At 40.2% G+C, this 24,240-nt stretch overlaps 1 protein-coding gene across 6 annotated transcripts in view; it reads right to left on the minus strand.

Annotated features, from left to right (window-relative positions):
* Window positions 1–24,240, minus strand: part of LOC122550944 (putative methyltransferase NSUN7) — a 154,566-nt gene that overhangs the window by 63,869 nt on the left and 66,457 nt on the right. For 4 of the 6 annotated variants that reach the window (XM_043692491.1, XM_043692463.1, XM_043692473.1 and 1 more), the window contains 6 exons: window positions 18,455–18,588; window positions 15,250–15,402; window positions 13,225–13,408; window positions 12,853–13,063; window positions 9,069–9,212; window positions 7,678–7,779 (listed from right to left, as the gene is read on the minus strand). In XM_043692491.1, coding sequence (XP_043548426.1) covers window positions 7,678–7,779; window positions 9,069–9,212; window positions 12,853–13,063; window positions 13,225–13,408; window positions 15,250–15,402; window positions 18,455–18,558 — 898 coding nt within the window. In that variant the 5' untranslated portion in view covers window positions 18,559–18,588. Of the gene's footprint in view, window positions 1–7,677; window positions 7,780–9,068; window positions 9,213–12,852; window positions 13,064–13,224; window positions 13,409–15,249; window positions 15,403–18,454; window positions 18,589–20,597; window positions 20,722–24,240 lie in introns of all 6 variants that reach the window. The other 2 variants (XM_043692499.1, XM_043692482.1) reach the window with 2 other exon arrangements.

The following is a 24,240-nucleotide window of genomic DNA, read 5'->3' on the forward strand; positions in this document are numbered from 1 at the left end:
TAGCTGAGATCTCCTTACAAGTTTGTTTCTCAATTTCCCTCTGACTATTCGGGGGTCTATCATATAATCCCAATAAGGTGGTCATCCCTTTCTTATTTCTCAGTTCCACCCAAATAACTTCCCTGGATGTATTTCCGGGAGTATCCTGCCTCAGCACAACTGTAATGCTTTCCCTTATCAAAAATGCCACTCCCCTCCTCTCTTGCCTCCCTTTCTATCCTTCCCGTAGCATTTGTATCCTGGAACATTCAGCTGCCAGTCCTGTCCATCCCTGAGCCATGTTTCTGTAATTGCTATGATATCCCTGTCCCATGTTCCTAACAATGCCCTGAGTTCATCTGCCTTCCCTGTTAGGCTCCTTGCATTGAAATAAATGCAGTTTAATTTATTAGTCCTACCTTGTCCCTGCCTACCCTGACTGTCTGACTCACTTCTGTTCTCAGCTGTATCCATCTCAGATCGATCTCTTTCCTCACTATCTCCCTGGGTCCCACCCCCACACCTTACTAGTTTAAATCCTCCCAAGTAGTTCTAGCAAATTTCCCTGCCAGTATATTAGTCCCCTTTCAATTTAGGTGCAATCCATCCTTCTTGGACAGGTCACTTCCACCCCAAAAGAGATTCCACTGATCCAAAAATGTGAATCCTTTTCCCATACACCAGCTCCTCAGCCATGCATTCATCTGCTCTATCCTCCTATTCATGCCCTCACTAGCTCGTAGCACTAGGAGTAATCCAGATATTACTACTCTTGAGGACCTCCTTTTTAAATTTCTGCCTAACTCTCTGTAATCTCCCTTCAGAGTCTCAACCTTTTCCCTTCCAAAGTTGTTGGTACCAATGTGACAATGACCTCCTGCTGGCCCCTTTCTCCCGTGAGAACATCCTGCACCCTCTCTGAGACATCCTTGATCCTGGCACCAGGGAAACAACACACCATTCTGCTTTTTCTCTGCTGGCCACAGAAACGTTTGTCTGTACTTCGGACTACAGAATCCCCTAACAATTGATCTCTTGGAAGCCGACGTACCCCTTGTTGCATTAGAGCCAGTCTCAATACCAGAAACTTGGCTGTTCGTGCTACGTCCCCCTGAGAATCCATCACCCTCTACATTTTCCAAAACAGCGTAACTGTTTGAAATGGGTATATCCACAAAAGACTCCTGTACTAGCTGCCTACCTCCCTTACCCTTCCTGGAGTTAACCCAGCTATGTGACTGTAGCTGAGACTTTCCCCCCTTCCTATAACTGCAATCCATCACATACTGTTGCTGTTGCAAATTCCTCATCGCTTCTATCTGTCTCTCCAACTGATCCACTCGATCTGATCAGAGAGAGAGAGCGAAAACCTGCACAGTTACCACTTTTGCTGTTTGAATTCGTGTATCGCTGGACATCAGAGTGCATCTGGGAAAATTAACAAACAATGAAATTCACAACTGATCTTGGAGGAACTGCTGGGTGAAGTTCACAGCACAGATGCTGCCAGACCTGCTGAGTTTTTCCAGCAATTTTTATTTTTCTTTCAGATCTCCAGCATCCACAGTTCTTTGTCTTTAGTTAATTGTCTTAGACCTTCTCAGCTTGAAAAATCAGTGCTGTCATTTAGTTAAAAGATTGGACTGTAGTGATAAGCTAGTTTTTCTAAAATAAATTGTTGTGTTAGAACATAAAACTGTACAGCACAGAAACAGGCCCTTTGGCCCAACATGTTGTGCCAAAGATGACGCCAAATTAAATTAATCCCTTCTGCCCTCCCTTGCACTATATTCCTCTGACCTTGTATATTCATGTGTTTATCTAAAAGGTTCTTAAACGCCCCTATCATATCTGCCTCCACCATCATCCCTGACAGCACCTTCCAGATTCCTACCACTGTGTAAAAACTTGCCCCTCACATATCCTTTGAACTTTCCCCCTCTCACCTTAAATGCATGCCTCCTAAGTTTTAGGTATTTCAATACCAGGTAAAATATTCTGACCATAAATCCTATACATGCATCTCATAATTTTAGACATCTGTCAAGTCTCCCTTCAGCCTCTGCCACTTTCTAGCCTCTCGTTATAGTTCATATCCTCTAATTCAGGCAGCATCCTGGGTAAACCTTTTCTGCACCTTCTCTAAAGCCTCCAAATCCTTCATGAATTGTTTCCTAAGAATCTTGAAAGTTGTCTCTGCCAAGACTACTGATAGTAAGTCTGTCATTGAAGGCCTAATTTGATGTCTCAACTCTGGAAGTCAATGTTGGAATTGTTTCTAATTCTCAATTTCACTCAGAGAGAGGAAGAGGAAGTAGTTACAGCCTTTTTCACTGATAAACCTCCCTGGTTGGTTATCAACTGCCTTTGGTAAGAACCAGATTGCAATCAATGATGCCTTGCACCAGCACTCAAATTTCAATCTTTTACTCCAGTAAATGCAAGATCCCATCCATCCAGACTTGAAGGCACCATCCAGACCTTAGATGCTTTGTGTGGCATTCTCTTGCAGAACCTGTTCTCCATAGCTTAATGTAACTCCAACTTCCAGCACTAAATGCTGCAATGAGTGCACAATTTCGGTTGCCCAGCTGCCCTCATTGTTTTTTGTTGCGCTAATCATGCTCAGACAGTGTCCACGTGCTGAGGATATGGGGCACTGTCTGAGCATGTCCCATATCTTCAGCAATGCCCTCATTATGAGGCACAAAATCTGAGAATTGTGCTCCCCTTATAAATTTTGCCTTCCTTGTACTTTGGGACTCAAAAGGTTGTTTTGAAGCGGTTACTGTTATGGCCTCATGGTGCCAAGTCAATCACTACACCCTGCACTGCTCCAGTATTTACTGAACACTCACCTCTCAACCTGTACACAACCGATGGTTTCTATGCAATTAATGGTGTTGAGTTTTCCTCAGCAATGTTTCCTTTTAGGGACATTACTAAGTTGATGGAATGGCCATACAAACTCCCTACAGTGTTGCTGCAGTCTATGCACCAGGTCTTTATCTGAATTCAACCAAATTCCCAAACTGGCCCTCTAAAAGCTCTTTAATTACTTTACTTTGTCTTATTTGTGAATCAGGATGGATTTCCAGAGCTGACCTACTCTCATACTAATGAAACTTGCCTGCAGCAGCAACAATGACAGAAAAGCAGTTTTCTATCCATTCCAAATCTAGTGGTACTTAAAAGTCTTTTTCCTAGATACAATTGCCTTTACTGAGTGACATCCTAAAAAGGTTGTTGAAGCAGCCCAAGATTATAATTATTGTAACAGGCATTCTACAAGGTTCCTCATAGTAGACTGGTTAGTAAGATTTGATCACATGGATTATAGGGAAACTTGCCATTTGGATACAGAACTGGCTCGAAGATAGAAGACAGAGGGTGTTCGTGGAGGGTTGCCTTTCAGACTGGAGGCCTGTGGTCAGTGCTGTGCCACAAGGATCAGTGTTGGGTTTTTTGTATAAATGAGTTGGATGTGAACATAGGAGGTATAGTTGGTAAGTTTGCAGACAACACCAAAATTGGAGATGTAGTGGACAGTGAAGGAGGTTAACTCAGAGTACAACAGGATCTTGATCAGATGGGCCAGTTGGCTGAGGAGTGGCAGATGGAGTTCAATTTAGATAAACATGAGGTGATGCACTTCGAAAAGGTAAGTCAGGGCATTATACACTTAATGGTAAGGTGCTGGGGAGTGTTGCTGGACAAAGAGACTTGAGTGCAAGTTCGTGGCTTCTTGAAAGCGGAGTCGCAGGTAGATAGGGTAGTGTAGGTGGCGTTGGTAAACTTTCCTTTATTGGGAGGTGCATTGAGTATAGGAGTTGGGAGGTCATGGTGCAGCTGGACAGGAATTTGCTTAGGCCACATTTGGAATAGTGTGTGCAATTCTGGTCTTCCTCCTATCGGAATGATGTTGTGAAACTTGGAAGGACTCAGAAAAGATTTACAAGGATGCTGCCAGGATTGAAGGACTTGAGCTACAGGGAGAAGCTGAATAGTTTGGGGCTGTTTTCCCTGGGGCATCAGAGGCGGAGGGATGACCTTATAGAGGTTTATAAAATCATGAAGGGCATGGATAAGGTAAATACACATGGTCTTTTCCTTGGGGTGGGGGAGTCCAGAACTAGAGGGCATAGGTTTAGGGCAAGAGGGGAAAGATTTAGAAGGGACCTAAGGGCAACTTCTTCATGCAGAGGGTGACGCGTGTATGGAATGAGCTGCCAGAGGAAGGTACCAGGAGGCTGATACAATTACAAGATTTAAAAGGTATCTGGATAGCTACATGGATAGGAATGGTTTAGAGGGTTATGAGCCAAGTGCTGGCAAATGGTACTAGATTAGGTTCGGATATCTGGTCAGCATGGATGTGTTTAACTGAAGGGTCCGTTTCCATGCTGAAAATCTCTACGACTCTATGACTAGGTAATTCAGCCCCTCAAGCATGTTCACCATTCAATAAGCTCATGGTCGATCTGTTTGTAGCTTAAATGTCACTTCCCTGCCTGCTGCCAATAACCCATGACTTCCTTGTTGATCAAAAATGTATATATATTCAAAGTTGAATAGACAGCGATCCAGCCTCCACTGCTATAGAGAAGAGATTCCAAAATCTAATCACCCTCCAAGAAAAAAAGTCTTTAGGTCTCCATCTTTAATAGCAGATCCTTTATTTTTAAACTCTAAATACCCCCAGCAATGGAAAAATCTTTCCAGTATCCACCTTGTCAAATCTCCTCAAAAGGTTCTGTGAGATCACCTCTCATTCTTCTAAATGCCAATGAATATAGGCCTGACTGCTCAATTTTTAACCGGTCTGCACAATTCAGGTTGCATCTCCCATCCTATTAAAATGCTCCATGAACTGTACAAGCACACATTCTGACCCAACAACATTTTAGCCCTCACAAAAAAAAGTGTTATGTTGCAGCCATGCAGCCACCGCAATTATCAGAAAATCCCTGTTGCTCATTCAGGGACTTCAGGGAGATTATCAGAAAGTCAGCAGGGGGTAAAATCTCATTGGTACAATACAACAGCAAAGAAAAAGGCATGAAACTACAATTCCAATACTGTTATGCGACATGGAAAAGTTAAACAAATAATCATGAAAAGAATCCAAGAAAGGATTAGGAAGGTATAACCAAATAAATAAGGTAACCTCACCATCTGATACTGTGCCTACTGGACTGTACGGTTGCTCTCTCAGGAGAGAAAGACAACTGGTGCTGGTTTACTGAAGGTCACTGCGCCTCAGGTAAAGGGCAAGGTTGAGAAGAGTCCTTCATGATGGCTACAACCTGAGCAGAAATTGATCCCATGCTTTTGGTGTCATTCTGCATTACAAACCAGCTATCCAGCCAAGTGAGTTAACAAGTAGAAGTACTTATGTGGTAAAGCAAATATGTCACTTTTAATTTCTGAAGCAGGGTAAGATGTGAATAATGTGTAAGTGCATGTCACATGGACTTCTAAAAACACGTTGTTGGTAAACATTACAAAATTTATATTATAAAACATGGAGGAATGCAAAATAATTCAAGTATTACTGAAAGAAATATCTAAGATATCTTTTTGTCATCAGGGCATTCACAAAATACAAATTTCAAAGGTGTTTTTTTCCAACCATATTCAAGCTCTGTACTACTAACCAACTATTTATAAAGAAATATCTTCAATGAAGCTCACATCTCAAACCAACAAAAATATATAATCAATATTTTAAAAACGGATTTTAATCATAGAATCCCTACAGTGCTATAAAGGCAACTTGGCCCATTCAGTCTGCATCAACTTTCTGAAGAGCATCCCACCCTCCTCTAGTGACATAGAAGACTGTCTCAGTAAAATTACTTCTGTTGAGGGAGGCAAACTCCTAGAGCACACAACTATGTGATCATGGTGAGCACCACAAAATACACATCAGTTGAAATATACTAGTAGATCTACTGGTGTTAAGCATCTTATTGAAATAAATTAAGTATTTTCAATGTACAAATATGATGGCAGAGGTGGAAGGGGCACAGCAATACACCTATACTCTTCTGTTTTAATATAAAAGGCTTTACTCACACGTGGTATAGTAGTTTGATGTGCAAGGCAAAGCAAAAATATTTCCAAGTTATTCTGACCACAAGAGGCTATAAGACTGTAATATTTTTAATTGTCCCTTTTATATACAAGTAAAATGAAGAAGTAGTTGGAGATGGGGTATAATCACCTATTATAATAAAAGCAAAATACTGTGTATAATGGAAGTCTGAAATAAAAAAAAGGGCTCAAGAAACTCAGCAGGCTTGACAGCATTCTTTGAAAGAAGGGTCATACTGAACTCAAAATATTAAATTCTGCCCCTCTCTCCACAGACACTGCCAGACCCTGCTGAGTTTCTTCAGCACTTTTGTGACCACTCACTAGTTTTGCCCAGTGATAAACTCACGTAATCAGTCTGTCACAGAGACAAAGGCTCCTCCTGAAAACAAGGTGACAAATATTAAAATCTGGAGACAAAGGAAATTATATCTGGCCTTCCAGCTGTCAGACTTACTAATTCAGTGATTCTGGACAGTTAATGATAGAGAATCACAAAGTGAGACAGGAAATCAACAAATGCTGTGAACATCATTTAGCCACCAGGCAGAATACTGGTGTCAGTTCATGGTCTGCTGGAAAAGACAGGATTTGAGAACACCGGAATATGCGCCTTAGTATGGCTAAGAGGTGTAACTGCAGATAGCCACTCATCCAGGTTTCTTAGGAGACTGTGTCATTGGTCTTCAATAGACATTGGGCATTTCAAACCAGCAAAACAGATAGAGGTGAAACTTTTATTCATTTTGGACTGGCTTCTATAAAGATTCCAAGTCTGAGGAGAGTGCAATTGTACATTCATACACAAATGCAGGACATTCAGTCACATTAAAATGTTAAGGGAGGTATCATTTCTATAGTTTATTACAAGTAGAAGATCCTTTATCCAAAATGTTCGGAAACAGCAGTTTTTCGGAATTCAGAATATTTTGGTTTTCAGAACAGTGACAGTTTAAAGGCGAAATTTTTAAAAGTCTTACCGAAGGAACAGACTTCTAAGTAAGAACGTGCTTGGCCACGCACCCACTTCCACGTCGCATCTCAGTGGCACGAATCGAGTGGGTGTCAACTTAGGTTAACTGCTCGCCAAACAACCTTGTAAATGAGAAAGAACTTCACAAAAAACTTTCGGATTTCGGAGCTTTTCGGTTTTTGGATGTTTGGATAAAGGATCTTCTATCTGTACAGAGGGACCTCGATTATCTAGCATTTGATTATCTGAACATTGGATTATCCGGCAAGATTGCAAGGTCCCAATGCTCAGCGAAACTATGTTGCTCAGTATTCAATTATCGGCAATTCAATTGACCAAAGGAAATACTGCCAACCCGTGTCCTTCAGATAATCGAGGTTCCTCTGGAGTATAATAGTTACCTACTAAGTAATACTTAGTTGATATTGGTTTTTAGTTTGTTTGTTACAGCAGAAGTCAGAAAATGTGAATTCTTGTTTTGTAATCATTTGATTTGGTCATTGGGAATTCAAAATTTATTAATCTCTATGGAGATTTCAACACTATTCATTTCTTTTTTTTATAATGACAAGCAGATAATGTTCCTACAGGTTTTTCTGATTTCACATTCCTTATTCTTTTAAACTTACATTTAATTGCATGCATTAGTTCCTCTGCTTGTTTCTGGGCCAGTTGTTTGAGTTTCTCTTCTGACACTTTTCCCTGAGAAAGTTCCTGTAGCAGAGTTGTGTCTAGGAAAGAAAGAACTTACTGTAAAACCTAATGTGAAATTATGTATCGTTAAGTGAACAGAAAGTCCTTCCTGATTGCCTGACCTTTTAACAAGAAAGACTCATTGTGCCTCTCGCAAACATCAAATGTCTCATAGCACTTCACAGCCAATTAAGTACAATTGTTTGTGAAGTGTAGTCACCGTTGCAATGCAGAAAATACAGCAAACTCCCAGAAAAAGCAACATGCTGATGCCAGATTATTTTTTTTTGTGTCAATTGAGGGATAAATATTGGTCAGGACATAGGAGATAACTTCTCTTCAAAACAGTGCCAATCTTTTACGTGCCCCAAGCAGGCAGCTGAGACTTCCGCTTAATGTCTCAGATGGAAGACAGCACTTCCAACAGGGTAACACTCTCAGCACAGCACAGGAGTGTCCGTGTGGAATTTTGTACTACCTCTCTAGAACAAATACACAAAGCAATCACACAGTCTCATTCCAAATGAATACTTTATCCAGCCATTTACGAATTCTCAGTAAAATCCCAGCACTCTTCATAAACTTGTGGCTTTGCTGAGATTTGTTGCTTATTATAGATCAAGGTTATGTTTTGAATATAATATCTAAATTAGTACTTTTAGGGACAGCTCAGAGATGGACAGCTGAGAGAAGTGGAGAAATTATTGCCACAGGCTATAAAAAGTTGTTACAGAGCAATTAAGCACTGTCAAATTAATTGTAATTAGGAACCACTATCAAGAAAAAATGCTAACTCTTTAGTACAATAACTTTTCTACTCTTACAGAATTTACATTAAACTACTCAAACCAGTCTCTGTCCAGGACAACCAAAGTAATTCTGGAAAAGGGAATTCTGTAATTACACAGCAGAGGCTGTGTTTGGAGGATTGCATCGTTAGGCTCCGTGATGACATGCTGTGTGGAAATTCAGCCTATTTCGCACTCTACAGGAGTTGCCTGATGTTCTTATTTCTAGCATTTTTAATATAATACAGAACTTGTTTTGAACACTAGTTAAATGTGGGAATAGCAGTCTGTTTTTCTGCTAAAATTCATTGGCCGAGAATTTCCTGAGAATCACACTCACTCTATAACATCCTCAGAAGTAAGTTGGCACACATGAATGACTGAAGGGACATAATATAGTTTCCCTTCTCTCTGCCTAGTCTTCGTGCCATGATGACTTATCTGCTTTCCACCAACTATTTGAAGGGAATGTTGGTATTCCAGTGCATGATACTTTCCCACTGATAGCCATTTTGAAAAAAGTTACCCTTTAAATTTACCTCCACGTTCATTTAAGATAAATTCCACTGGATTGCTGACGCCTGACGCTGAGCACTGAGGCACAAGCAGAATAACTTTAACCTTCTGTAAACGTGGATCTATAGGCTCAATATCAGTGAATTTCTGAGGTATCAGTTTTATGTCTGCAAAGCAATTAAACAAACATATTTCCAAGGTTACTTTTACTTAACTGGATAATTGTACACTTTCTCTCTCTAACAAGCAACATCTTTTTATTTCTTATTTTTGATACTGGGATAATTAGTTTACATTTTCAAAATTAAATACTAAAAGTTGTTAATGCTGGGGAATGGAACTTTTTCTACTCCCTAGTCAATTTAGGCACTGATTTAGTGGTGCTATCGCTATATTAACCCAGATACTCAGGTAATGTTCTGGACACTGTTCTGGGTTCTGGGTTCAAAACCCACTAAGGCAGATGGTGAAACTTGAATGCAATAATTAAAAGTGGAATTAAGAGTCTAATGATAACCATTAAACTGTTGATTATGGTCAGGAAAAGCTCATCCAGTTCATTAAATGTCATTTAAGAAGGTCCACATATGAAATCTGGGCCCGCAATAATGTTCTCTGAGCAACGATGGACGGTCAATAAATGTTGGCCTAGCCAGCGATGCCCAAATCCCCTGAATGAATTTTTTAAAAATTAATTCCAATCAGCCTGAAATCTGTCAGTACCACAACCATTTGCAGAATTATGCCTTTTCAAATTCGTTTCAACACAGCATTGTGGTGACCCAATTTAAAAAATTGTGACATGTTTCCCAAGCTTACACTAGCCAAGTCAAGGTCTCTGGGTAGGATTTCCTAATTAGTGAGATTTGTATAGTGGCTTCAATGTCTAATATGAACTGAATTGGCATGCCCCAGTTATTTCATTTAAAATCTTTGGCGGCAATAGAGATTTTCATGTCATTTTACAGAGCTGGATTTTACTATTTTGATTATGTTGCAGATTTATATGCATTTTTTATGAACTTTTTCTGTACTAGAAAAAAAATCTAGCCTCAGTTAAGCATCACCAAAAACAAAAATTAAAGTTATGCTTCCCATAATGGCATTTTTCACATCGACAGAAATTATGTTTTTTTCTCCTTCTGTTCCTGATAGGTTTCTTTTGTTTCTCAACATATAGAGTCATGGAATCATAGAGATGTACAGCATGGAAACAGACTTTTCAGTCCAACATGTCCATGCCGACCAGATATCTAACCTAATCTACTCCCATTTGCCAGCACTTGGCCCATATACCTTTAAACCCTTCCCATTCAGATGCCTTTTAAGTGCTGCAATTGTACTAGCCTCCACCACTTCCTCTGGCAGTTCATTCCATACATGCATCACACTCTGCGTGAAAAGTTACCCCTTAGGTCCCTTTACTATTATTGCCCCCCCTCACCCTAAACCTATACCCTCTAGTTCTAGATTCTTCCACCCCAGGGAAAATATCTTGTCTATTTATCCTATCCATGTCCCTCATGATTTTATAAACCTCAGCCTTGGACACTTCAGGGAAAACAGCCCCAACCTGTTCATTCTCTCCCTGTACCTCAAATCCTCCAACACTGGCAACATCCATGTAAATCTTTTCTGAACCCTTAGTTTCACAATACCCTTCCAATAGGAGGGAGACCAGAATTGCACGCAATATTCCAAAAGGCCTAACTAATGTCCTGTACAGCCGCAACATGACCTCCCAACTCCTGTACTCGATAGTCTGACCAATAAAGGAAAGCATACCCAACATCATCTTCACTATCCTATCTACCTGCAATTCTACTTTCAAGGAACTATGAACCTGCAGACCAAGGTCTCTTTGTTCAGCAACACTCCCCAGAACCTTACCATTAATGCATAAGTCCTGCTCTGATTTGTTTTTCCAAAATGCAGCACCTCGCATTTCTCTAATTAAACTCCATCTGATACTCCTCAGCCCATAAGATCAAGATCTGAGGTAACCTTTTTTGCTCTCCACTACACCTCCAATTTTGGTGTCATCTGCAGACTGACTATCTATACCTCCAAAGTTCACATCCAAATCATTTATATAAATAATGAAAAGCAGTGGAAACAGCACTGATCCTTGTGGCACACCACTGGTCACAGGTCTCCAGTCTGATAAGCAATCCTCTACCACCACCCTGTCTTCTACCTTCGAGCCAATTCTGTAGCCAAATGGCTACTTCTCCCTGTATTCCATGAGATCTGACCTTGCTAAACAGCCTCCCATGGGGAACCTTGTCAAATGCCTTACTGAAGTCCATTTAGATCACATCTATCGCTCTGCCCTCATCAATCATCTCTGTTACTTCTTCAAAAAGCTCAATCAAGTTCGTGAGACATGGTTTCCCATGCACAAAGCAATGCTGACTCTCCCTAATCAGTCCCTGCCTTTCCAAATACTTGTAAATCCTCCCCCACAGGATTCCCTCCAACAACATGCCCATCACCGATGTCAGGTTCAGTGGCTTGTGCTTAACATCTTTCATAAACTTCCAGTCTTCCAGCACCTCACCTGTGATGATCAATGATACAAATATCTCAGCAAGGGGCCCAGCAATCATTTCCCTAGCTTCCCACAGAGTTCTAGGATACATCCTAGTCTGGTCCTGGGGATTTATTCACTTTTATGCATTTCAAGACATCCAACACTGATACAAAATACTTGTTTAGTATCTCTCCCATTTCCTGCGGCTCCACACACAGGCTGCCTTGCTGATCTTTGAAGGGCCCTATTCTCTGCCTAGTTACTCTTTTGTCCTTAACATATTTATAAAATCCCTTTGGATTCTCCTTAAACCTATTTGCCAAAGCTATATCATGTTCCCTTTTCGCCCTCCCGATTTCCCTCTTAAGTATACTCCCGCTGCCTTTATACTCTAAGGATTTTCTCGATCGATCCTGTCTGTACCTGACACATGCTTCCTTCTTTTTCTTAACCAAAATCTCAAATTTCTATAGTCATCTACTTTCCCTACACCTAACAGCCTTTCCTTTCACACTAACTGGAATATATAGTCTCTGGACTCTCATTATCTCATTTTGAAGGCTTCCCATTTTCCAGCCATTCCTCTAACTGTGAACATCTGCCCCAAGCAGCTTTTGAAAGTTCTTGCCTAATACTGTCAAAATTAGCCTTCCTCCAGTTTAGAACTTCAACTTTTAGATCAGGTCTATCCTTTTCCATCACTATTTTAAAACTAATACAATTATGGTCACTTGCCCGAACGTGTTCTCCCACTGACACCTCAATCACCTGCCCTCCTTATTTCCCCAAGAGTAGATCACATTTTGCACCTTCTCTAGCAGGTATGTCCACATACTGAATCAGAAATTTTTTTTTGTACACACTTGGTTTCCTCTCCATCTCAACCCTTAATACGATGGTAGTCCCCGTCTCTGTTTGAAAAGTTAAAATTCCCCATCATAACCACTCCATTAATCTTACTGAGCAATATAAAAGTCAGATGTACACAGTCAGCTTTGTTAATTCACAAAGAAGAATATTGTTTTTATTTGAAGCCTATACAGTACTTAACGTTAAGCCGCTGTAAACGTTGCAAAGTTGAAGAGACCCAGATAAAAATAATTGAATTTACTTTTTCTGTTCATTCATATGAAAATGTTTAACATTTTATTGGCTTTTTCAAAGATCATAAAAAATATGCTTTAGCATTTTAGAATTTTTAGAGACTCATCTAATAATCTCTAAGCTGTGAGCTAAAGTACAGATATTGAATAGTTAAACATTTAATCACGCACTTTTACAGCCCACTTTTTCAAATAGGCTCTTCAGTTCAAGTTGTTGCAATTCTGATTTCACCCCGCAAACAAAGACTTTGGATGTACTCTGGCTAATTAGAGTGGACATATGAGCAACAGTCAACCGTGAACCTGCATTAGTAACAACGATATCGTCATCCATGTTCATTAAGACCTTCACTGAGTGTGGTGCAAGGCTTCGACCTTTATCCTGGAGGAAGAAGGAGGATATTAGAAATTACTATCACTTTCTTCTGTTAAAAAACAAGACACAATTTCCTTAAATTAAAATATGGTTCAGAAATTCTTTGAGAGAAATATGGAATTGTATATTACTTTCTATCTTGAGGTGCTGTGAATTCTTCTATTTACCTGAATTACCATCTTGTAACTGGTGACAAGTTCCATTTCATAAAGCTTAGCAGTTAGATGGGTTGGAAAAAGTACCACATCTTGGCAGTGTCGATCCTCACAGAAAGTTAGACCCTCGAGTTGCTGAGGACATTTCACCTTTGTAAAGCCCTCTCTCTCCAGCAAATTGGTTACTTCTTCAAGGCTGCCCAATCACAATGTAACGACAATCAGCAGTTTAAAGCAGTCAACAGTTTCAGGTGCAGTAGCAATGTCAATATGAGAAACCATTTCTCTGATTCTCCATTCACATACTATTGGTATCCACCAGTCAAAATAGTCTGCAACACTATCAGTATTGGTCCAATAATAATAATCCATTCTTGTCTGTGTAGGCTGTTTCATTTGGTCAGTATAAAAGGTGTATCTGTTGGTGGGTTTATTTGATGGGTGCTACTGATGCTCACAGAGGCACATTGCAGCTTCGCATGTGTCAACATGGTATGAACAGTTTGGGGGAAAAATAAATAACCAAAAGGAAAGGAGAGCTCAATGACAGCTTCACAGCAGGCGAGAATCATAGAATCCCTGTAGTGCAGATAGACACTATTCAGCCCAAGCCCCTCTGAAGAGCATCCCACACTCCAACACTATGACCATAACCCTACATTTACCATAGCTAACCCACCTAACCTACAATACGCTGGACACCACAGGGAAATATAACTTGGTTGAAAAGTGTGGCACTGGATAAGCACAGCAGGTCAGGCAACAGGAATTCCTGAAGAAGGGCTTACACCCAAAATGTTGATTCTCCTGCTCCACGGATGCTGCCTGATGTGCTGTGCTTTTCCAGCGCCACGCTTTTCGACTCTGATCTCCAGCACCTGCAGTCCTCAATTTCTCCTAGGCAATATACTATGGCCAATCCACCTGACCTGCAAATCTTTGGACTATGGGAGGGAACTGGTGCACCCAAAGGAAGCCCCTGCAGCCATACAGAGAATGTAGTTACCCAAGACTGAAATCAAACCTAGGTCTGCGAGAGCTGGAATGCCATTAGAGAGGTGGCAAGAGAAGAATGGGAATGGAAGGCACAAAATAGCATCAGAAGCTTGGAATTCAAAAGATGGAAATGACATAAGGGAGAAGAATGAGTAGAGTAGTTGATATAATGGAATTGGGTAAGTGTGGCAAAATGGCATGGAGAATTACTTGATACAACTTATATGAAAGCTTTTCTTTGTCAAAAAAAACTCATTAGATTTGAATAACCCGACGTTTAGAAAAGCTCTCAGGAGAATGACATCAGTATTGACTCTATAGATAAAGGTGATGATGTTGATATTAACAGTCCACACCTTCCAGAGTTTCTACACAGTCTAACTCCAATTGGCATGCCATCACACAAATTTAGACTAGAAGAACAGCAGTTAAGTTTTGCTACAAAATTTGAATCGTAAACAAGGAATGGAACCACACTGATACTTAGGAAGCTGTTTTCTTCAATTATAATTACTTAAATTATAACAGGCATATTTTAAGGAAATATTATAATAAATAATAGAGACCATTACAAGTCAAAGCAGTCGTTTCAACTCGGGAGAAAACAGTTTCCAATTAGACTTTCATATTTTATGACTATCAGTAAGCCAGATTCACCAAAAAAATTCTATTTATAATGATAAATCCCAATGAACAGCTTTACAGATCGAAATGCTGTAACTCTCTTAAAGTCTTTGATGAAAATTTAATTTAAATTATTTATAATATTATTGCAAGAAAAGTACAAATATGATTATAAAAGTTTTGTGAGTTTGCTAATTCACAGTAACTATGAAAATTTTGTCTGTCAGGTAAAGTTTAAGACTTCGGCTGCTAAAATAATACGCTATTAACTAACCACACTTTTGATACTACCATGTAACTTTTGATGAAGTGGTACTGTTAGCAAATTTGAATCACACTAATTTCCCACCAGTAAAACATATAATTATGTTGTGTAATGTTAAGTGTGAAATGGAGATTTTTTTTTAAACGGATTACCTTGTCTTTAATACATTTATCCAGGCATAGAGTGGCAAAAAAGAAGCTCGACGTTCCTGATTTCTAACAGATTCTGGAAGAATTAAATCGATGGAGATTGCATCATTTTTAATCCGGCATCGAGCAAGTGCAGCTGCAAGCTTTGTTTTAAAGCTATATAAAAAGGGGATATATCATGTTAGTTTTTAAATAATCACAATGAAAAATGTGGTTTTTCTCAAAAGAGTTACCACATATTTACTCAGAATGCAGCTTCTCCAAACACCCATACTCGATACTAAATTTAAAATGCATGTCTTCAAATCCTTCCATATTTTCACCCCAGCCTACCACTGCAATTTCTTTCAGTATGACTTTCAGCATTTATAACTCCAGTCCTTTCAGCACTTCCAACCTTCACATACCCCTGGTGTATTTTTTCCCCCATTTTTGGTTAGAACAGTGAGGTGTGAATTGAAGGTGACCTTTGGACTGTGAGCAGCAGCTTGTTTCAAAAAGCAGGAAAGACCAAATAAACTTAAGTTTATTTATGGGACCTGTCATGGGAAATTAATTGCAGGTTGATTATTGTTTAGTGAACTCTGTAGACATTTTGAGTCCGGAGATGCATTATACTCAAAGGCTGACAAAAGTCTGAATGTTAACAGAGGTCAAGATAGGGATTACTAATGCTGACTAGTTTAAGAAAGAGAATTTGGAAAACATATGAAGAGAAACTAAAGTTTGAATTGGTTTGAGCTGTGTTTTTCAACAAAAATGGCTCTGGCTGTGAAAGCTGCTAGGATTAGTTTTGGTTACTCTCTAGTTATTCTCCCATTATCAATTTATTGACAGTTCAAGAATAGAATCCCAGTTGTAAAAAATAAGTGAATATTCCTTGGAACCTACCAGAAACTGTTTGCATTGCAAAGTATCTTCAGAAAGCAAACAAAATACAATCTGATGTGCATGTAATACTATACATCGTTGAAATTGCTTAAGTGAACTGGCCAACTTCTATTTTTTCTTTTAGTTTATCCCCTGACTGTGTGTGTCTGTTTATGAGAGAGTGGAGGCTATGTTCAAGGAAGATGAGGTTTAAGTTGTAGACATTAACTGCATTACCTTGTTCAGTTTTGCTCTGAAGTAACAGAATTAATAAAAAATTGTTAATTTTTGTTTGAACTATAAACCTGGTTTCTGATATGTTATCCTCAAGGGATTATGGAAAGCTCACATAGCTCACTAGAAGGCAATAATATAAAAAGGAAAAAATGCTGGTACAGCTATAAGCAGTTCTGGTTAGGTCATGCCTGGAGTACAGAGTATAGTTCGGCGTACTAGACCACACCCTAGTCTTGGACAGAATGCATCATAAATTCACCAGAATATTACCAGGATCAGGTTGTAAGTTTGCTCACTGAGCTGGAAGGTTTGTTTTCAGACGTTTCGTCAGTGAGCCTCTGATGAAGCGCTGGTGTTATGTCCCACTTTCTATTATGCGTGCCTTGGTCTCTTAAGGTGGGTGATATCATTCCCGATTCTTTTTCTCAGAGGATGGTAAATGAGGTCCAAATCAATGTGTTTATTGATCGAGTTCTGGTTAGAATGCCTGGCCTTTAGAAATTCCCGTGAGTGCCTCTGTTTAGCTTGTCCTACAATGGATGTGTTGTCCCAGTCAAAGTGGTGTCCTTCCTCGTCTGTATGATACTAGTGACAGTGGGTCATATCTTTTGGGTGGCTAGTTGGTGTTCATGTATCCTGGTGGCTAGTTTTCTGCCTGTTTCTCCAATGCAGTATTTGTTTTACAGTCCTTGCATGGTAATTTGTAAATGACATTTGCTTTGCTGATTAACTACAGAAGCAATCATCCCAACAGCCACAAATGGAGCTGTATCAGGACATTATATCAATGAGTCACAACACACTGCAGCATCCAGGAACTATGAACAGCCAAAGAAAACTATCTATACAACGTATTCAGGAAGAACAAGTACCTAAACCCAGTCTGCCGATTTCTCAACAACAAACCCAAATAAGCAGCCAAAACGTGCCCAGAAACCCTAACCACTTTACCCTACAAAGATGTCTCTGAAATGACTTCCAGACTACTCAGACCACTTGGCATCATGGTAGCCCACAAACCTACCAAAACAGCGGCTAACAGTGTTTGACAAATACTGTCCGCATTGTAAAAAAATCACCCGTGCTTGCTATTTCACTCTGTGTGTCTGTTGGCATAATCCAAAGGGCTGTTAATGAAGGATTTGAAATGCATTTTACAAGCTATCATTATCACAGTCCATCAGTGATTTCTTCAAGTGCTTGTAAAATCTTTAAAATGGACCAAAGAGTATGAATGCTTGTTTTTAAGAAAAGATTAAATGGCTGAAAGAAGTTAGTTGTAGTGAATGGATTTTTATAAATATAAGTTTTTTTTAAGACATCAACACTTAGAACTTCATCTCGTTTCACCTTTACATGGATTTCAAGATCTATCCATTGGTAATAGATATGTCGGCATGGAGGATGCAAGGCCAAAATGTGGTGATAGCAGGGCATTTTGGCATGAGTTAGCACTAATTTGGCATATGGTCTATATAGGGCCATGGAATGGGTAAAGGACCATGGATTAGTATGGAATGTCTAACGAGCCAGGGTGAATGGGTGGCAAGCATGATGCAACATACACTAACAGGGGTGAGGTACAGCAATTGTGTGGGGTGAAACCTGTTTTTTGTTTCTTATTCTGCTGTGGCTGGGACAAAGTCCCAGAGCACCAAGGCAGGCATTTCTGATGACTTGGTTTCATGTCCTTCAGTCCTCTTTCCAGGGTCAGTATGATCCACTCCCATCATGCCCCTTCCTCCAGAATGAAAATCTGAATACCCTGGGCACTAATTCCTGGATCATGTTTGCCAGCAGTTAGTCAAAAGTTAACGGAATTGCAAGAATGTCTAGTCAGTTTCCTCTAGCCTTAAATTTCTTTGATCATGTCATCACAGTGTATCAATACCAGGTGAAGGGAATTTAAAGTTTTCAGTAATTCCTCAAAAGGAATTTAAAATTACTCCTTTTCTGCAATAATGAAATGAGGTTGGGGGTGTCCAGCTTCAGCACTACTTACCAATGGAGCTACATTCTCCTATTATTAATCTAAAACATAAGCTTACTAACTTGATTACCAAAATTCAGTAAATATTCCAGAAATTTTCACTTTACATACCTGTAAAGGCTTTTTTCTACTTTTCTAACTACTGGTATTACATTCTCCTCTGCTTCAGAGATGGTTCTTGGTTGGAATTTACGATCTTGGTAATCATATAGCATAATAACCACCAGACTTGTTGAATCAAGAGACTGGGAAAAAAAATAAGAAAACAAATAGAAAGCATTATCACAAATCAGGATAACAAAAAAGCTTTACTGATACTTTAAAACATTAAACATTTGCCAGCTGAAGTTCAGCATGTTTCGTATATTATTCTTGCTGGTGCTATGTTTAGTGCCTACAATGATAACAAGAACATCAGTAAGAATAAAGTAATAATGTTTTCATTTTGGGTCAAATCAAGTGATGCTCTTCATCCCATTCTAGAGATCATTAGTTCATCAGTAGCTGGGTGGCCATTTGAGGGCTAATGAGACTCATGAAAATATAGCAATAAATGCTTAGTATTTACTGTTTTCTCATCTTCTAGTAGGCACGGGTTCACAGTTACTGAGAGCTTGGTTTGTATATGTTGAAAGCTTTCCAGATCACAATAAAGTGAATGTCTTAGTTGCCTGAAGTTGGAATTCAGACTAAAGTAAAATAGCCAGCAGGAATAGCAGACAGAGAACATAAGCAGAGGGGTAAAGCAAGCAGCAAGGAATATACATGCCACAGATTGTACAGGTAGATATGGAGTCTCCTTGACTAGACTCTGCTGCCTCTGAGAAGAAAGCCTTCGCTCTGGTGCGCCAGCCAGCCAATGGTTACCACTAGTTTCCAAAGTCATTTTCCTCAATTTCTTTTGCCTCTGGATCCTTCCAGAGACATATTCAGGATTTTTTGGGGCAGAGCCAGCAGTTACCTGACAAACACTCATGAGACCACCACTCATTAGAAGCAGACACTTAAGTCTTCAGCTCTGGCTAACTTCCCACAGAGGCAGGGCATTATCAATTGCTGATCAACCACAAGTACTCATAGAAAGAGCGGTCACTTCAATGCATATCTAAATTGCAATCACAGGAAGATTCAACTGCAGATGTGTACTCAGTTCTTCGTAACTGCTGTGAAGTTCTTAAGAAACAACAGCATTCAGAATCAGAATGGCGCGTATTGTTAAACTTTGAGTATTCTTTATTGATTTTAAATTCCTCTTGCTGGTTTACATGCACATGGTAATCTAGAGTGGGAAAAATGCAGTGAAATTTTCAATACAGTGGTTGCCATGATGCTTTTGTCGCTCAGCAATAAAAATTCTCTAACCTATTCAGACCCGGTTGTACACCTCAGGAGTGGTGCTAGGAAACAATGATAGCTGCTTCAAATTGACTGATGTCATCCATTAGAATCAGAGCCAATAAAGCCCAACAACTCAAATAATGACACAAAGCAGTCCTGTAAACAATCGACTGCCAATGACCATCCACATACACCCACAAGTTCCTATTAACTCATGCTTTTCCCATTCAATATCAAACAAGTTAAAAGGTATATAATTGATTTATCATTCAACAGCCTAGAAGTGTAAGACAGGGAAGTAATAAAAATTAATACATTTTATACAGCTCTACTAAAAACCAGGAGAGGCATCAAACTGCAAAAAATTCAAAACACATTTTCTCATAGAACCATGCATACACCATTCTGTATGTACAAAGTTTCCTGCTTTCTTTTCCCATTGCTCCGATGTGATGCAACACCTGCAGCTTGTGCAAAGGTGGAGACAGACTGCTCATAACCCTGTTTTGATGGTTGAGATATTCTTAACATATGATCTCTGGATTTGGAGCATGGAAACATCCTTCCGAAAGATGCATGGGAACACCACTTGCAAGTTCCCCACAAGTTAGACACAATCCTGACTTGCAACTATATCTGTTACTTCCACATCACTGAATCAAAATCTTAGGTGAGACTGATTCTGTGCTTGGGAAGACATTGCCAAAGATTCACAGCAGCATGTAGACTACTCACTGGTTGGAAGGGGAGGATGTAGGAGGCAGGACGTTTTCAACAAGTGAGAAGAGGTAAGAATATTACCTTATTTTTATGAAGGTCATCATATTTCACTCACTGTTGAAATCAAATCAGCATGACATCTGTTGTATGATTTGTGGGCCACAGATACTGTCACCAGGTACCTCATAGGACCCACCTCAGATCGCCAGGAATGTCAAAATGCCACTGATCACCAATGCTTCCTCCTCTGCTGTTAGCTTGGACATCTGTGGAGGACCACCTCCGATTTATTCCCTCTCCCTAGTGCTCTGTGCTCTTTTCTGCAGTGAAGGAAGGAACAGATCTATAAGTTATTGTAATGGTATGAGTTTATTCAAAGGATGCAGTGCATTTTGTATGGGTGACTATGAGGGAGAGGCATCAAATTGCAAAAGTATTCTGAGGGTAAGTGGCAGTGGCAGACACATCAGAATTGGAAGGTTTTTTTATTCTTTCATGGGATGAAAGCATAGTTGAAAAAGTCAGTATTAGCACTGACCTCTCATTGCCCTTGCAAAGGTGGTAGTGAGCCATCATTTCGAACAATTGTAGTCAGTGCAATATAGGTGCACCCCAGTTTTGTTAGAGAGGGAACTCCAGAATTTTGATGAGGAAGTAGCAGAGATATAGTTCCAAGTCAGGATTTTATCTGACTTTAAGGGAACTTATATGTGGTGGTTGAGTTCTGCTTCTCAAAAGCAAACAAACTAGGAGCAGGAATAGACCATCCTTCCCCTCAAAACAGGTCAGCCATTCACAAGACCACAAGACACAGGATCAGAAATTAGGCCATTCAGCCCATCGAGTCTGCTTTACCATTCAATTATGGCTGATACGTTTCTCAAGCCCATTCTCCTGCTTTCTCCCTGTAATCCTTGATAGTCAAGGACATATCTATCTCAGTCTTAAATATACTCAATAACTTGGCCTCCACAGCCTTCTGTGGCAATAAATTCCATAGATTCACCACTCTCTGGCTGAAGAAACTTCTCTCATCTCCGTTCTAAAGGTCTTCCCTTTACACTGAGGTTATGCCTCTGGTCCTAGTCTCTCCTACCAATGGAAACATCTTCCCAACATCATCTCTACCTAGGCCATTCAGTATTCTAAATGTTTCAATAAGATCCACCCCCCCTCATCCTAAAGACCTAGAGTCCTCAAACTTAGCTCATATGTTTCGCTTTTCATTCTTGGCACCATTCTCGTGAGCCTCTTCTGAACACACTCCAAGGCCTTCCTGAGATATGGGACTTAAAACTGCACACAGTACTCTATATGTGGTCTGACCAGAGCCTTATAGAGCCTCAGAAGTACATCCCTGCTTTTATATTCACGTCATCTCAAAATAAATGCTATCATTCCTTACTACTGACACAACCTTCACATTTAACTTGACAGAATCCTAGACTTGAACGCCCAAGTCTCTTTGCACTTCAGACTTCTGAATTTTGTCCCCATTTAGAAAATGATCCATGCCTCTATTCTTCCTACCAAAGTGCATGACCTCACACTATCCCACATTGTACTATGATCATGGGTGATATTCTACCTCAAGTCCACTGTCCGAACCACCTTCCATATCCTTCAATGAAAGACCTAAAATGTGTTGATCACAGAGAATTGAACAGATTTACAATCCTTTAAGCAAACAAGTTTCAACTCATCTCAGTTCTAAATGCACTTTCCCTTGTCCTGAGATTGTGCCCCATTCTAGATTTCCTTAGCTGGGCAGGGTGGGGGCGGGGACAGGAGACGCTTAGCACCTAACAAGAGCCTTTAGAATCTTGTAAAACTAGATAACATTTCCACCTCCAACTTGCATGCCCCCACCCCCTTCCACGAAGCATTAGAAGTTCAAGCCAAAGAGGATCAACTTGCATCAACATAACACACTGCCATACAGCAAGATGTGAACTCCCTCAGCCAAGAGCTGCTTAAATGCAAGTCAAGCTTCCCATCTCAGTTACTGCATGAATTGACAGTGACAGAGCAAGGTAAGGCAAGGCAAGACAGGGATGCTCTGAACAAGCAGGTAGGTATCAGAGGAAGTGCTAAGATAGCAAAAGTGCATCCCTGAGAAGCAGCCATAAGACCATAGGACTATAGGATATCAGACCAGAATTAGGCCATTTGGCCTATCAAGTCTGCTCTGCCATTTGATCATGGCTGATATGTTTCACAATCACATTCTCCAGTCTTCTCTCTGTAACACCTGATCCCGTTACTAATCAAGAATGTCTGTCTTAAACACAATCAATAATTTGGCCTCCACACCCTTCTGTGGCAATGAGTTCCACCAATTCACCACTCTTTGGCTGATAAAATTCCTCATCTCAGTTCTTAAATGGTTATCCCTTCACTCTGAGGCTACGCCCTCAGATCCTACTCTCTCTTACTAGTGGAAACTGGAGCAATTGTAACGAGGTCAGCTAGGAGAGCTCTCAGAATAGGAGTTTCTGTTAATCTTGTTTACCCTATATCAATTTCAGGTAGCTCAGGTAATAATTCAGATATTAACACCTTCAAGGTGCTTCTTAATTTGGTATCTAGCTCCTCAGTCTGTGTAAAACCTCTTTCCTAGTTCTACCTATGTCATTGGTGTCCAAGTAAAGTCGCCACAGTCTTACCAGGCCATAGGGCTGCTTTCTCATTAGACAGAGATGATTGGTGTTTTAACCTGAGGGTCACCAAACCTTAGGCGAGGAGAGAGGTCGAGAAGGAGAATCTTTCATGGTAACTTCAGACAGTGCAGGAATTGAATCCACCTTATTGGCACCACTCTGCATTGCAAACTAGCTGTTTAGCCAACAGAACTAACCTTGTGTCTACTTGAACTACAACAATGGGATCCTCCCCTTCCCAATGTAGGTTCTTCTCCAGCTCAGACCAGATATCCTGAACCCTGGCACTGGGCAAACAATATAGCATCTTGACTCTCACACTTTGCTAGAGAAAACAGTGTCAATCTCACTAACTATGCTGTCTCTTACACTACTTCATTCCTTTTGCCTTCCCCTGCTCAGATGGTTTCCTGAAGATAGGCTCAGCCCAGTTATCAGGGATTTTGGACTTGTAGTATCAAACACTGCTTAGCCCTCATATACTCATGCCTCTGCACCTCCCATGAAATTAAAAAACACTCAAAAATCTGTGTGAATAAAACTGCTGCTCATATAATCATGTGCGTCAGAGTTTAAATAGCAGAAACTTTTCCCCGTTTCACAACTTTTAATCTCGTTCAAATCAAAACATTGAAAAACAAAGAAAGATGGACATCATTACATGATTATAAAAACTGATCCATCTAAAGTACTTGAACTATAGCGTTTCTAGCCAATATTTGGAAAGTTAAAATTCCCACTAACAACTACCCTGTTACTTTCGCTCCTAGGAGGAGAAAGTAAGGACTGCAGATGCTGGAGATCAGAACTGAAAATATGTTGTTGGAAAAGCGCAGCAGGTCAGGCAGCATCCAAGGAGCAGGAGAATCGACGTTTTGGGCATGAGCCCTTCTTCAGAAATGAGGAAAGTGTGTCCAGCAGGCTAAGATAAAAGGTAGGGAGGAGTGACTTGGGGGAGGGATGTTGGAAATGTGATAGGTGGAAGGAGGTCAAGGTGAGGGTGATAGGCCAGAGTGGGGGTGGGGGCGGAGAGGTCAGGAAGAAGATTGCAGGTTAGGAAGGTGGTGCTGAGTTCGAGGGATTTGACTGAGGCAAGGTGGGGGGAGTGGAAATGAGGAAACTGGAGAAATCCGAGTTCATCCCTTGTGGTTGGAGGGTTCCTAGGCGGAAGATGAGGCG

The sequence above is a fragment of the Chiloscyllium plagiosum genome, chromosome 1, assembly GCF_004010195.1.
Source record: "Chiloscyllium plagiosum isolate BGI_BamShark_2017 chromosome 1, ASM401019v2, whole genome shotgun sequence".
Lineage (NCBI taxonomy): Eukaryota > Metazoa > Chordata > Chondrichthyes > Orectolobiformes > Hemiscylliidae > Chiloscyllium > Chiloscyllium plagiosum.